Raw genomic sequence first — 15,420 nt, 5'->3', positions numbered from 1 at the left:
GGATCTTCATTGCTGCGCGCGGGCTTTCTCTAGTTGCAGTGAGCGGGGGCTACTCTTCGTTGCGGTGCGTGGGCTTCTCATTGCGGTGGCTTCTCTTGTTGCGGAGCACAGGCTCTAGGCGCGCGGGCTCAGTAGTTGTGGCTCATGGGCTCTAGAGCGCAGGCTCAGTAGTTGTGGCATGTGGGCTCAGTAGTTGTGGTGCATGGGCTCAGCAGTTGTGGCTCGTGGGCTCTAGAGCGCAGGCTCAACAGTTGTGGTGCACAGGCTTCGTTGCTCCTTGGCATGTGGTATCTTCCTGGACCAGGGCTCGAACCCGTGTCCCCTGCATTGGCAGGCGGATTCTTAACCACTGCACCACCAGGGAAGCCTCAGTTATTATTTTTGATTGCTAACACGTGCGGGTACCATAGCCACCTGCATCCTCCCTGGGTTGACCCCACCTGGGGCCACCCGGGCATCTGAGTCGAGAACTTAGTCTCCGGATGCCCCATGGTCGCTGCCACTCGGGCCTCTGCTCGCGCACCTCCTCGGAAAGGTCTTCCCCTACCAGGCACTCGCAGCAGCCCTCCCCCGCCCCGTGTCACATCCCGTCTTTTCCTCACGGCACCTCCCACCCTCCGGAGCTGCCTTGCTCAGCGCCATAGCCCAGTATCCTGAAGAGTCCCTGGCACACAGTAGGTGCTCAGTAAGTATCTGCTGAATGAAGAAATGAGAGCAATCTGGAGAGAGATCTATTCCTAAAGGTTGCAGTTTGGGGTCTGAAATACCATCTGAAACGACCACTTCCCCAGAGAACCTTCCGTGACTGCCCTTCAGTGGGGTCTGTGTTCTGCTGACAGGTATCCAGTGCCCGCGAGGTCCCAGACAGTGAGGAGAACCAGCCCTTAATCCCGGCTACAGCCCTGGCGGCCGATATCATTTAAATCCCAGATTATTTTGTGAAAGCCATAGGTCAGCAATTTCTCTCTCCCCTTTCTGACACAACTTGGAGACTTCAAAGCGGTTTTTTTTACTAGAATAGTCTTAGCAGACTACATTTTTCCCTTCGTGCTTAAAGCTGGCGCAGCAGTCGTTTGCAGTGTCTTTTCTCCCCCAGCTAATCTTCTGCCAAAGGATGGTGTAATGTGGAAAATGCGTCTGTCTTCGGGAGCCCTTGACCCTGCTCTGGCGTCCCCACTTTTCTCTGTCACACACTTGGATGGCCTGCCACCTCCCTCAGGATGACAGGTGTTTGTCTTAGGGTATCAGGAGGGCCCTGGAGATCATTTTTCTCCAGTTTGGAGGCTCAGGATCCGTTAGCTAGAAGAAAGGTGGTTTCTCTCTCCTCCGAAGCCACGATCGACCTTCCCCCCAGCTGTGAATGACTTTTCTCCCCCAGCGCTGCGCCTTTACTGTTCGTCCTCACAGGGCCTGGAGGCCTGAGCTGGCACTGGCTCTCCTTGGGCTTTATCTGCTGCTCACCCCGCGCTCTGCTCTTGTGTGTGTCCACAGTGGGAAGTCGGCAGAAGGGCGAGCACCCGGTGAGGGTGGCCGGCAAAGAGAAGCGTGTCTACTTCTTCTGGCAAGGCCGGCAGTCAACTGTGAGTGAGAAGGGCACATCGGCTCTGATGACGGTGCAGCTGGACGAGGAAAGGGGAGCCCAGGTAAGTCCTGGAGGCAGATGCGCCAGAAATGAGGGAGCTGGCCTTTCCGGGAGCCGGAGGGTGTGTGGCCTGGTCCCCTAAACACGAAGACAGTATCATCCAAAGCCCCTTTAGTCCTGGTCTGGCTTCTCCAGATGTCAGGGTCTGCCTCATCTTTCATCTCGCCACCCCCTCACCAGGAAGGCAGACCTCTCGCAATATGACCTTAAAGTACACCTGCAAACAGTAAATCCACAAAACAAGTGCAGAGAGCCCATGGGTGGCTTTTTTTTAAGTTTCCACTGGACTGATCATCAAGGAACTAAAACAAAGAGATGCCATTTTCCACGCCTCAAATGGCAGAGATTTTTAAAAGACTAGATCCAGGGCTGGCAGGGATTCAGTAGGATGGGTACCCGTGCCTGCTTCCACTGAGAAGTGTGAACTGCAGTACCCATCCTGAAAGCAACCACGGCTTAGGAACCTTAAGATGCTCATACGCTTCGATCAGTGATTCCACTTACACAAACCCATCCTAAGGAGGTATCAGGGACTGATGTAAACATCGAGTCTGCCCAGCATCTGCGTTCCTCACAGCAGCCTGAGTGATTTTTCTAGGACACATCAGATGGTGCCCCTCCTTGTCCTTCATCACACTCGGACTACCATCCGAGGGTCTCCCGGGGGTCAGCCCTGCACCCCCCCCCCCAACCTCCCTCTTCTTGCACCTGGTCAGGCTACTCCCACCTCCTTGCAGTTCCTAGACACACCTCTTTCCGCCCCCCGACCCCAGGGCCTTTGCACTGATTCCCCGGCCTGGAACACTCCCCCTGAAACCTTACACGATTCGGGTTTCTGTTTGAATGTCGCCTCCATGTTTTATCCACATCTCTCCCCATTTTCCTGTCCTTCTCTGTCCCTTTGCTCTGCTTTATTTTTTCATAGCACTTACCCCTGCGTAAAACAACATTCATTTTGTTTACTTATTTATTCTTTGTCTTCCCCGTGAGCATGAAAGAGACTATGTCTGTCCTGGTCTTACCCACCGTTATAACCCCAGGGCCTGCATGACGCCTGGCAGGTACCACTACCCCAAGTCAAGGTTTTGAAAGCATTTCTTTTTAATGTTTTGTCCCTTCCTTTATTACCAGTAATTAAGAGTTAACTCTGGGGTTTTGGGGACCATAACACCCTGTGCAGATCCTTTGACTATCTCGGATAAATAGTTAAAACTAACATCAGGAAAGAGAGCGGAGGAATTTTCTCCAGAAATAGATCCACACTCATTCAGCCTTCCAGGTTCCTAAGAACCAATCCTCTTCCCTAGGAAGTGTTTAATGCAGATGTTCTACTATGGACTATATTTTCCAAATAGCTTTCAGGGACAAACAGTTGTTAATTTATTCCTCATAGTGGATCATTTCAGCTGTTTTTTTTTTTTTCTCGTAAAGGCTGTGAACGAATATGTTTTATCATGCCTTCAGAATCATCCTTAGAGTTTTGAGTCTTAATCTAATTGGAGCATTTAATTTTTTTATCAATCCAACGGATGGAAAAATCACTGCAGAAATAGAAAACACTGCCACAGAACGGCTCCTAATGACACAGAGGGGGCCCTGAGATTGATAAGTTAACTCATGGTGAGAAATGTGTCCTACCTTTCAACGTTCCCCGACTGCCAGGCTCAGTAAACATTTCCTTGTTTAAGGGGATATACCTTGGCAAAGTGAGAGTCAGTTGACTCAGCCCTACGTACGTTCCTGTTACTCTGCTGCGTCTCACGCTGATGCGTAACTGTTGTGCTGACAGAGGCGCCGCTGAGTGACAGGCCCTGTGAGTGGACCAGAGCCTGCAAGAGACAGTTCTTTGCCCCGCAATCATTAAGTCAGTGATTAGCCATTCTCACTGCTGAGAGGTTTTCTTTATTAAAAACATGTTTAAGTTAATCACGTTATATCCGTACCGTGGAACACTACCATTAAAATATCAAAATTCATGTTAAGAATCTTATGTGACGACAGAAAAACGTCAGCTGAAGAAAATCCAGGGATAAAGCAGCATAAAAACAGCGATCCTATTTGGGAAAAATGTATACCTGAAAAGTACTTTGTATTATAGGAAAGCTACACGCCAGAGCTGTAGTAGTGTTCTCCATAAATCACAGTGTTATCAGTGGCTTTTATTTGTACTTCTCAGTATTTTTCAGATTTTCGACAACAGGCATGTGTTATTTTTATGACTCTGCAAAACCAGGACACGTGACTCACTGTAATGTGTTTAAATCGGAAGGTCCAGGTCCTGCAGGGCAAGGAGCCCCCCTGTTTTCTGCAGTGTTTCCAGGGAGGGATGGTGGTCCACTCCGGGAGACGGGAGGAGGAAGAAGACAACGCACAGAGTGAGTCACTTTTGCTGCTGGAATTCGACTCTGTTCTCCTCTCCGGGAAGGTATTTTTATAGGCGTGGGCTTTAGAGTAACTCTCTCTTCGTGTAGCTGCGGCCTGACCAGCGAAGGCCTCCTGATGTCTGCCTTATAAATCAGCTTCCTGGGTGCCTCCCTCCCCCTTCCTTCCATGGAGTTGCCTTCAGAAAGCAGCTTTGCATAAAGGAGGCCGCAAGATGACTCGACCTTAAACTGGATCCTGGAGGGGGAAGAAAAAAACTAGTGATCTTCTCTTCTAAATTACGAGATTTTTGTTGACCAGCATCCAAAAAACAAAAAAGAAATCATAGTTTCAGAGCCTCTTAAAAAAATATGCCTGTTATGACTTACCTAGATCTTTATAAATTATGTAAAACTGGTTTTTCTGCATCGTGCACTCTGGGCAGCCTGCTTCTAACTATAACTCCAACAAAATTGGCTTCCTGGGACTCAGTAAGACCGCAGCCTGGCCTCGCCTCCACCTGCCCCTCCAGACACAGAAAGGAGGCGGGGCGTGGGCTGCCCTGCAGGCTCCCCTTCCCTCCAGGCCCCCTCCCCGCCCGCCACGTCCTGACTGTGCCACTGGTGCCCCCTGCAGGCGAGTGGAGGCTGTACTGTGTGCGCGGAGAAGTGCCCGTGGAAGGGAACTTGCTGGAGGTGGCCTGTCACTGCAGCAGCCTGAGGTCCAGGACGTCCATGGTCGTCCTCAACGTCCACAAAGCCCTCATCTACCTGTGGCACGGATGCAAAGCCCAGGCCCACACGAAGGAGGTCGGAAGGACTGCGGCCAATAAAATCAAGGAACAGTGAGTGCTGTGTGTGTGAGCACCTCTCCCGAGGGCTTCCCGGGTGCAGGCTAAGGACCCTGAGGTCCCCGTGGACGCCCCGTGTGCCCAGAGCGACTCAGCGTGGGAAGCTGAGCCCCACGTGGTCAGGGGCCCTGAAGGTCCACGTTCATGTGGCACGTGTCCAGCCCAAACCTCTCCCCCGTGAGGGCCTCCCCGCTTCCTGAGGACTTACCTGACCTCCGTAAAAGGCGCAGGACCCCCAGCAGCTTCTCTGAAGGTGTGATTTGGCTTTTGAATTGTCAACCTGGAGTCCTTGGCTATGTAAAGAGAGCAGATTTTTTTTTTTTTTTTTTTTTTTTTTTTTGCGGTACGCGGGCCTCTCACTGTTGTGGCCTCTCCCGTTGCGCAGCACAGGCTCCGGATGCGCAGGCTCAGCGGCCATGGCTCACGGGCCCAGCCGCTCCGCGGCACGCGGGATCCTCCCAGACCGGGGCACGAACCCGTATCCCCCGCATCGGCAGGCGGACTCCCAACCACTGCGCCACCAGGGAAGCCCCAAGAGAGCAGATTTCAAGTATCAATTAGGGGAGCAGAGCTGGTTGTATCGGAGCAGTGGAAGGTTTAAGGGCACTTAGCCAAAGACAGTTAGGAGACCACCCACTGTGTCAGACTGAGGAATGCCCCCTCCTTCGGGGACAAGTGTGTTTCCCAGCGTCCGAGGCAGCTGCCCGAGTGCCGGGGTCCCTTCCTTTCCCAGACAGGGACCCAGAGACAGCACACCGTGACAGTGCTAGGTGAGGACCCACCCTGGGGAGGGGAAGGCGGGGAGAGCCCAGAAGCAGCTGTGCCGCCCGCCACCTGCCCAGGTGCCTCTGTGCATCTCGGGCAGCCAAAGAGCCCAGTGCCCCCTCGAGCTGAGACCTGGGAGGACCTTGGTGACACCCGTACAGTGGAGAGGAAGAGTCTCCCGGGGCCACATCCCACCAGGTGCCACCTGGTAAAATTCATTCTCTGGGCACCAAAGCGGTGCGGTCAGGGTCGGCGCACACGTGACCCAGCGCACGTGGAGGGCGGGGGACCTTTCGGCTGGTGGACGGCTGCGAAGCGGGATGCTTCATCTCCCGGCATCATGCTGAGGGCCGGCAAGCTAGATGATAGACAGGGTTCAGCCAGGTCTCACATGGCACTGAGGCCCATCAGGTTCGCCCCTGGACCCCTGAGAAAAAACAAAATGACTAACAAACACTTATGAGCCGCCGCCTGAAGTCATGCGCGGATCTAGGGACCAGGGCCGTGCGAGGCGACACACCCAACCCCGGGCCGAGGAACGGGAAGTATGTACGTGCAAAACACTGATTGTGTTCATCACGGCTTCTCTGTAATCCGACATTCCTCTCTAAGGGCCAAGCCGACCCCTCCCTGCTGCGCACACTCAGATACCACAGAGCGTGTTTTTATTCATTACAAGAATTGTTCTAGTTAGAAAGTAGGAGCGGGCTGGTGAACCGACCTGCAGATTTAGCAGGGATCTAATTTTGTGCCGCCCTCACTTCTGGGCCTGACACAAACTCTCGGACTCTCTGTGCAGATGTCCCCTGGAGGCCGGGCTGCACAGTAGCAGCAAAGTGACAATTCACGAGTGTGACGAAGGGTCGGAGCCCCTGGGATTCTGGGACGCTCTGGGGAGGAGAGACCGGAAGGCCTACGACTGCATGCTCCAAGGTAACCCCCGGCGCCCCGGCTCACTCAGTGCGCGCTTACGCACACGTGTTCTGTACAGCACACCGGGAGCTACACCCAGGCCGACTCCTCTGGGGCCAACAAGGAGGCTAAATAATGCTTATGACTGATCACCATGCCAAGGAAAAGCAGTGTGTGTCAGGAAAGGGGTACAGGTGACAGAGGTGGAGAGTTAAAAAGAAAGATTTCTTCCTCCAGGAAAAAATCACACAGGGCTCCATGGAAGACAGCACTTACCGGAGCCTTGGAGGTGTCGGTGTGGCTTGGAGAGAAGTGAAGGAGGGGGGAGAATTCCAGGCAGCGAGCTGAGCACAGCCTGCAGCTCTGGAACAAGACGCTTTCGGCGCAGCCGGCATCCAGGGTGCAGGGAAATAGTGGGGTTTAAGTGAGAGAGTGGGTCGGTCTTGTCTTTAAATACACAAGATACAGGTCGACATACGTGCAGAATAACGTCAGAAAAAGGCGAGCCAGGCCCTGTCTAAACACCTGCTGGACGTTCCCTCACCCAGTGCTCACAACCCAACGAGCTGCCCTGGTCCCCGACGGGGAAACTGAGGCCTGGGGTGGTTAACCAGCTTGCCCAGGTTGGATAACAGTGGGATGTCCTCATGACCACACCGCCGTACTGCCTCTCAGCTTTTACAAACTTTTACCTAGGTTTTTAAAGTACAGTTGACCCTTGAACAACATGGGGGTTAAGGGCCAACCTCGCATGCACACACACACACACACACACACACACAGTCGAAAATCCACATGTAACTTGTAACTCCCACCAAACTTCTCTACTCACAGCCCACTGCTGACCAAGAACCTTACCGAGAACATAAAGAGTTAACACACAGTTTGTAGGTTATATGTATTAAATACTGTAATTCTTACCATAAAGTACGCTGGAGAAAAGAAGATGTTATTAAGACAATCATAAGGAAGAGAAATTACATTTACTGTATCGTATTTATCGATACCGTAAATTTACATCATCTGTTTACGAAATGAATCATTTGTCAGTACCTACATCAATATTCTCTTAGATGATACAAAACACTATAGATGTTATATGTATTACTAACACTAGACATCAAAAGTGAAAAGATATACATATGTTCCCATATCTCTTCCCTCTATGTATATGTATAACTGATTCACTTCGTTATAAAGCAGAAACTAACACACCATTGTAAAGCAATTATACTCCAATAAAGATGTTAAACAAAAAAAAAGAAAAGATAACGTGAAAAATTACTATATACAGGTATAACGAAGAAGCAGCAATATGATTACTTTACAGTCAGCTAGTGTCATTGATACAATTGCTTCACAGCAGCCCAGCCTATACACTAATGAACAGTTATAAAATTTTTATGGCATACAGTGTGTTACAGTCCTATTCATAATAAAGTATTGGAAACATTGTTACATTTTTATAAAAATCACTCACCCGTGATGATAGGCTGATACACAGCTTCCCCAATTAGAGAGAGGCATGCTGTACGGTAACGTAATTCTCTGAAAGCGAAGCTATAAAACAGTAAGAAAACTAACACGTTTTATTTCAACTATCACCTCATGCCTATGTAAGGACAGGCTAGTATCTACATATATTTGATGCATTCATGACATACCTACATTTTCTTACTTTTTTCAATATTTCTAGGCTATTCGGTCTGTCTGCAGGTTTTTTTCAGTGTCACAAATCTCCAAAAAATTTTTCCAATATGTTTGTTGAAAAATCTCCATGTATTAAGTGGACCTGTGTGTGCAGTTCACACCTGTGTTGTTCAGGGGTTAACTGTACTGCATATTGATGATGGGAAATGTTTGAAAGTACAAAGAAATTAAGAAAGAAAATAAGATCCTTATAATGACATCTTTCAAAAGATGTGAACCAGAATTAACATTTCTTTATGCAATAAATACTTATTTTTTAAAATAAAATTTGGATAGCATTCTTTATACACACTGTTTTGCAACCTGCTTTTTCCCCTTAATTTATTATGAACAATTTCCCAAATCCTATTTTAATATTTAGACTTTTAATGGCTGCAGGGTATTTCATGAGTATATCTGCGACTCTCTACTTAGCCTGTGTCCTATAGTTGGAGAGCAGAGTTCTTTCCAGTTTTCCGCTAACGATAATAAAGTTAGTTACAAATAATTTTCAAAAGAATCATCTGCATTCATTTCTAGTTAAGGTAAATTCCTAGACATGGATCTCCTTTGCTGAAGTTAGTATAAAAGCCTTACAGTTACAGATCAGCAAACGTCCCCAGAACACTGGCACCAAATTCCACTCTCACCAGCAATTTACAGACGTGTACGTTTCACAGCACAATCCTACAGTTTATTACTTTTTCCTGTTTGCCAAGATTGATGGTAGAAATTACTGTCTAAACACTGTTATAACTTAATGTTTTAAATTAGAATGTTAAATGCTTTCTATATGTATTTTTTAGCCATTTGTACTTCCGTTTAGGTGAATGTTTTCTTTGTGCCTTCACATTTTTTAGATATGTATTGTTTCATTATTATCTTCCTTTATAGACTACTAAGGATATTAACAGGTTTCCATATTTCCCATTTTGTCACTTGCCTTTTAGTTTTCTTTGGTTGGGGGTGCTTTTTGTATAATGTAATTTTTCATTTTTATGTTGTTAATGCATAAATCTCTTCTCCTTGAATTATACTTCTTTCGTAATTATGATTAAAAAGGCCTTCCCCACCTCCAAGCTCAGATAAACCTCACCTCTTTTTACACCTTACAATGCTTTGATCATTTCACGTCTAACAAACGTTAATTCTCCAATCCACCTGGAATTTACTTTGGTGCATATTTTGTCTTCAGCTTTTGTTCTCTTTCTTTTCTTTCAAAGATCCTGGAAATTTTAACTTCACACCCCGCCTGTTCATCCTCAGTAGCTCCTCTGGCGACTTCTCAGCCACCGAGTTCATGTATCCAGCCCGAGACCCCTCTGTGGTCAATTCTATGCCCTTCCTGCAGGAAGACCTGTACAGCGCCCCGCAACCAGGTATGGCCCACAGAAGGGGGTAGTCGTGCTGAGCCAGCAGAAGGCACGCCTTCCAAAAGGCTTTTTACTTCTGCATCTAGTAAGCAGTTTTTAATTTGCCAAGTACACTTAATATTATCTCACTTAATCTTTATATTATCTCATTTAATCCTCACACCTCCCCCGCAAAGGAAGTTGACATCAATCACATATTATAGTGTAAAAAACTGACCCTCAGTTACTCAACTCACCCAAATTCGTCAGTTAAGAGTAGGTTGAGTGCAGCTGTGCCAGGCATGAGTCTCTGCTGTTCTCTCAGCCTTCCCTCCAGCTTGCTGCTTCATGGTCTCCATGTGGCTGCCCCTGCTCCAGCCATCATGTTTCTGTTCAAAACAGAAGGAAGAGTAGAGAAAAGGGCAATAATGATGGCCATGTCTCTCTCTTACCAGATAAAGCAAAAGCTTTCCCAGAAGCCCCCAGCAGACTTCCGTTTACATCCCCCTGGCCAGAGCTCTGTCCCATGGCCACCCCCCAGCTGCAAGGGAACCTTGCAAGAGTCCAAGGAGCAGGGGGTTGGGAGTATCTGTGGAGTGAGCCAAAGAGCAGTGTCTGCCATGCTGCACAGCAGGGCCAAGGCCCGTGTCTTCTGATTCCAAGGTCAGGGCTGTATCCACGTGACTGCCACCTCGAGGCAGAAGCTGTGCGCTCTTGTCGTGGGACAGTCACAGTCACCAGAGACCAGGCGGTAGAGACGGTTGAGGCTGAGGTCGGCCGCCCTGGCCTCACGGCATCTCTGCTCTCATATTACAAGAGCCTGGAGCGGCACCAGGAACTTCCCGGACCCTGGCAGCCCCGGTCACCACCTTAAAACCTCGACGGTGCACGCGGTCACAGGGTCATACTGGGGAACTATCAGCCAGTGTCTGGAAAGGGGCTGCTACCCACCTCTCCGTCCTGCGGCTCAGGTGGGGCAGCGTCTGCTGGGCTTTTCAGGCATGTGATTATCACAGAACTCTGAGATGCAGGCTAGGAAAGGACTCAGGCGAGCGGGGCTGGCGGGTGTGAGAGCCCTTGACCACGTGGAAGAGTCAGGCTGAGGGTCTGCTGAAGGGAAAAGGGAGCAACACTTGATTTCCAAAGCCCATTCCTCCCTGAAAGAACCATGGACTTAGATGGCCTGCCAAGCAGTCCTACGTGGGGCCCGAGGGCCAGCGTGATGTCATCTGTCCCACTCTTCGCAACCGGCCAGGACCCAGAGGGCGGCTGCAGGAGGGGCAAAGGGGGAAGGAATGGGGGGAGAGGGAGGAAAGAGCCCCCCTCATCCACGCCATCTCTCTGCCTCGAGGCATCTCCTGCTTCACCGTGCAAAGGGCCAAGACATCAGGGGCTCCCTCCCTGTGGCCCCGAGTTTACCTGCCAAGCGGATTCTCGCACTGACCGAGGCGGCAGGGAGGGAGGCGTCGGTTCGGTGTGGGGCAGAGCCCCTGACGAGACGTCTGCTCTGCTCCGCCCTCGCAGCACTTTTCCTTGTTGACAATCACCACGAGGTGTACCTCTGGCAGGGCTGGTGGCCCGTGGAGAACAAGATCACCGGCTCCGCCCGCATCCGCTGGGCCTCGGACCGGAAGAGCGCCATGGAGACGGTGCTGCAGTACTGCCGAGGTGAGGCCGCGGCGGCGGGGGGCCCGGATACACCCTTCCCTTTCCTCGGGTGCCAGCAGCCTGGACAAAGCCGGCAGACAGCCCTGAAGCCGACTGCTTTCCCTTGAACTCTTTTGAGGCTTGTTACTTTTGAGATTAGTACATTCTCAGCTGCCACCGTGAATGAGATTTCATTTTTCTCTCTTTTTTAAATTGAAGTAGAGTTGATGTGGAATATTGTATGTTACAGGTATACAATATAGTGATTCACAATGTTTAAAGGCTGTACCCCATTTATAGTTATTATAGAATATTGGCCTATACTCCCCGTGTTGTACAATATACCCTGGTGGCAGATTTTATACCTAATAGTTTGTACCTTTTAACCCACTCCCCCTATATGCCCCCCCCCTTCAACAAACTAGTGAATATCGTTTTTCTCTTTTATATTATGAGGCCGAATAACCTGTCACCCTCGAGGTTAACGGCTGAGTTGTGGGATGCCTGGCCTGGTTAAAACCCTTCTGCACTCAGGGTCAGTCATGCTGTGGGACACCAGGCCCCATCCGCGCACTGTCCACACGCAGTGTCACCCCCGTCGGAGAGTAGAGAGCACCCCCAAGCGGGCTGGAAGGCCAATGGCAACCTTTCTGTCATCTGTTACTCTGTTTAGTGTGTTTTACCTAAAAAGAAAGATCTGTAGTCAATTCATGGCTTTTCTACTATACCATCCACCTGAAACGTCTGGTCTTTTATGTAAAACGAAGATGCCAGTGATTAATTTCTTACCTGAATTTTTAAGATTTCATTGATTCGTATTACTGATTTTCTCTTGGAAAGCCCTTTCATAAAAAATAACTGAATAAACTTCCCACCAAATGTTTAAGCTAAAGTAGCTTCTAAAATGCTGCCATTAGCTGGTAATTCACACTGAACTCAAGGCTGGGTTAGGCAATCCGAGGAATACTTCGCAGGTGAGTCCAGGAGGGACCGTCCCACCCAGACGCCACAGAGAGGGGCTTGCTCTTCTCCCATCCAGGGACCCAGAAGTGTTCTGTTGGCTTCCGGAAGTTCAAAGTCAGGTCGATCCCATGCAATTTCATGCACAGTCACATGCATGAAATTAACATTTTTTGTAAACATCATGGCGGGGAGGGACTACAAACTCATAACATCCATTGTAACCCTTAAGTCAAGAGATGCAAACAGGGCAAAAATTACAGGGGAAAAGCCAGGGCCATCGGGGCCACGCTGGGTCTGTGACATCTGCCTTCTGTGTGACCGCAGGGAAAAACCTCAAGAAGCCGCCCCCCAAGTCTTACCTCATCCATGCCGGTCTGGAGCCCCTGACCTTCACCAACATGTTTCCCAGCTGGGAGCACAGAGAAGACATTGCAGAAATCACAGAAATGGTGAGCATGCCCCTTCCCTGTCCAGGGGGCCCCCTGCCTTTCGGACTGTGGGAGGACCTCACCTGGGAGGAGCAGCCAATTGCATTTCACGTGGGAACACGTTTCCTTGGTCACAACACGTTCACCAGTCTCCGCAGAATCAGCTCAGGAAGAGGAAGGGCCTGAGGAGAAGTCAGTGGAAGTATTTTGGTAATCTGCACACGGCTTAGTTCAAACACTTGAACGCAAAGGTGAATTTAATTCATTTGGAGCAGCGGTCCCTTCCTCCTGTTAGCTAAAGATCCGCTGCTTCTCCAAGTCCACATAAGGCACCGCAAAAGCGCCCCGGGTCTCAGACCCTAACCTTGGGTCAGAGGGGACGCGAAGAAGCCCGTGGGGAAGTCCCTGCTCGGCTGCGTCAGGGAGTGGAGGTGCTGTGAGCCCGTCCTGAGGGGTTCACGGCTCATTATGAGCCAGAGCGGAACCCTTTCCAACTGCACCGAAAAGAGGACGCTTACTGCCGCTATGTAGAATTTCTCAGTGTATGAGCTCTGAACGCTGCTTGCAGTAGCAATCCCAAGGGCGTTTTTGGTGTCGTGGGAGACAGGTTTGTTCCGTTCAGGCTTTCTCACTGTGTAGGAGGAGGGCCACTTCCCTGGCAGAGATGACGTGGAGGGGTATTTGATAGGAGGTCTGGATAAGTTTAAACAAACAGCAAATGTGTGCCGCTTCTCGACCGCGGAGAGGGCCTGCTTCATCTCTGCTGGTGACCCTAAGCTCACTCCCTGGAGCCCCGTGGACTTGACCTTCACAGATGGGGGCGCAGGCCGCCTGGGAGCCGACAGGCATGGCAAGGTGGCTCTATCCATGATGAACGTGTGACCCAGGACGCCTCAGAGCTCTAGGGGTTACGAGCCCCGCTGCTGCGGTCCAAGTTCAGTTACATGAATCACTGCCATTGTCCCGTGTGCCCTGCAGACCCCCGGGGGCTGGCCGGGGGGCTCTGGGGAGTCCTGCACAGCCTGCAGGCCATCGGCCAGTCTGCCGTCGGGCAAGTCGTGATGAGGATTCACTAAGGGCCGCTCTGTGCTAGGCACTGCTCCAAACACTGCGCTTAGCTTTGCCTTTAATCTTCACAACAGCCCACTAAGATCCAGCTGCTTCTTATCCCATTTCGCCGGCGAACTAGCCAAGGCATGGACACTCGGAGAAGCTCGCCCCGATCTCTGACACGTTCCCTCCGCCACTCACCCCTGATCCCTGGTCTGTGTACAGCTGAATTCACATCATTCCCCACACACACCTCCACCCAAAGGAGGCAGCCCACTGGGGGGGGGGTCCCAGGTTTAACAGAGGAAGATCGTTCACCCGGAATAACCTGTTCAGATGAAATGCACACAGTGGTTTAAAAGCAAAAAAGACCTCAGTTCAGCCCCAGCTTATTCTAGATGCATTTTCTTACCTCCTTTTTCTATTGAGGATGAAGAGATGGGGTCTGAGGGGGTGGAGGGGGGTAATTCCTTTTAAGGTTAACTGTTTTTAAATATTTGTAAACAAGTTCCATTATTTGCATGCTTCCAGCGTTTCAGCTTCACATTTAATCATCTTCTGGATAATTCACTCGTGTGACAGTCCCTAAACTTTTTCCTGATGTATCTGAAATGCCGTGCAGGGTGAGATGGCATCTCAGAGCCTCATCTCCCTGAGCGGGGTCTCCAGGCTGCGGTGCAGATGGGCCAGGGGGGCATATTTTCAGGCACATGATGAAACGTGTTCAGATGTGGGACACGGAGGTCCCCCTCTCTGCCCCCTCCTCTTCTCCAGGACACGGAAGTTTCAAATCAGATCACCCTGGTAGAGGATGTCTTAGCCAAGCTGTGCAAAACCATCTACCCGCTGGCCGACCTCCTAGCCAGGCCCCTGCCCGAGGGAGTGGACCCTCTGAAGCTGGAGATTTACCTCACCGACGAGGATTTCGAGGTAAGCGCTTCTTCAGGTGGGACAGCATTTGAACACAGCATGCGTGGCTTCTCGGAGGGTCCTTTCACTCAGGGCGTTTCTTTCCCTCCTTCCAGTTTGCACTAGACATGACCCGAGACGAATACAACGCACTGCCTGCCTGGAAGCAGGTGAACCTGAAGAAAGCCAAAGGTCTGTTCTGAGTCATGAGATGCTGGAGGAACCTCTGTTGTCACTTTCAATACTGTTGGACCAGGAAAATGGATGTGTTTTGTTTTTGGAAGCGGGGTATGGCTAGTCCTTTAAAAAATATTTTTACATCTGCGTTTTCGAAACCTGAAGCGATCAGCTCTCCTGCTTGTTTGGGAGTTGTGTATTTTGTAAATGTTCCAGAAAACTCTCTGGAAACACACCTTCCACGATTGAGCAGACGATGTTTATAAGGCATCCGCATCTCCACGCGCGCTCACGCAGGGGGTCCTCAGCGAAGGCCACGGCACTGCCCTCCTGGTCCTGCTAAGCGCTGCCTGTTATTATTATTACTTTTTAAGCGGTTCCCTTTATAAATTGTTATTTTGATAGTTTGTGGATTCTAAATATATATATATTTATATAAACACCGTATAAATCAAATATGTATTTAACAAAGCAATATGTATTCATTCACTTTTAAGGGTTTTTTTTTTGGTGTCAAAATAATATTAAAAGGTAGTTGCTTCTGTTGAATTAGTTCTGCCACCAACGCATACCTTCACCCACGTTCAGAGGCGCCTCCTTCAGCGTTAAGTCGGACTCGTTCTGAGTGCTGCTTCCGGTGCTAAGATGAACAAAGAATTTATACTTCCAGGCACA

At 49.9% G+C, this 15,420-nt stretch overlaps 1 protein-coding gene across 1 annotated transcript in view; it reads left to right on the top strand.

The window, feature by feature from the left end:
* SVIL (supervillin) overlaps window positions 1-15,009 on the top strand; it is a gene marked incomplete at its 5' end in the record, with an annotated part of 102,053 nt that extends 87,044 nt beyond the window's left edge. The window contains 9 exons of the mRNA XM_082832648.1: window positions 1,492-1,643; window positions 3,912-4,017; window positions 4,640-4,847; window positions 6,418-6,551; window positions 9,443-9,598; window positions 11,096-11,239; window positions 12,506-12,630; window positions 14,434-14,589; window positions 14,685-15,009. Of these exons, the coding sequence (XP_082688774.1) occupies window positions 1,492-1,643; window positions 3,912-4,017; window positions 4,640-4,847; window positions 6,418-6,551; window positions 9,443-9,598; window positions 11,096-11,239; window positions 12,506-12,630; window positions 14,434-14,589; window positions 14,685-14,771 (1,268 nt within the window). The 3' untranslated portion in view covers window positions 14,772-15,009. The remainder of the gene's footprint in view (window positions 1-1,491; window positions 1,644-3,911; window positions 4,018-4,639; window positions 4,848-6,417; window positions 6,552-9,442; window positions 9,599-11,095; window positions 11,240-12,505; window positions 12,631-14,433; window positions 14,590-14,684) is intronic.
* Window positions 15,010-15,420: the final 411 nt, after the last annotated feature.

Source organism: Leucopleurus acutus, assembly GCF_964270905.1.
Source record: "Leucopleurus acutus genome assembly, chromosome: 1".
NCBI lineage: Eukaryota > Metazoa > Chordata > Mammalia > Artiodactyla > Delphinidae > Leucopleurus > Leucopleurus acutus.
This window is presented reverse-complemented; position numbering and strand designations above follow the sequence as displayed.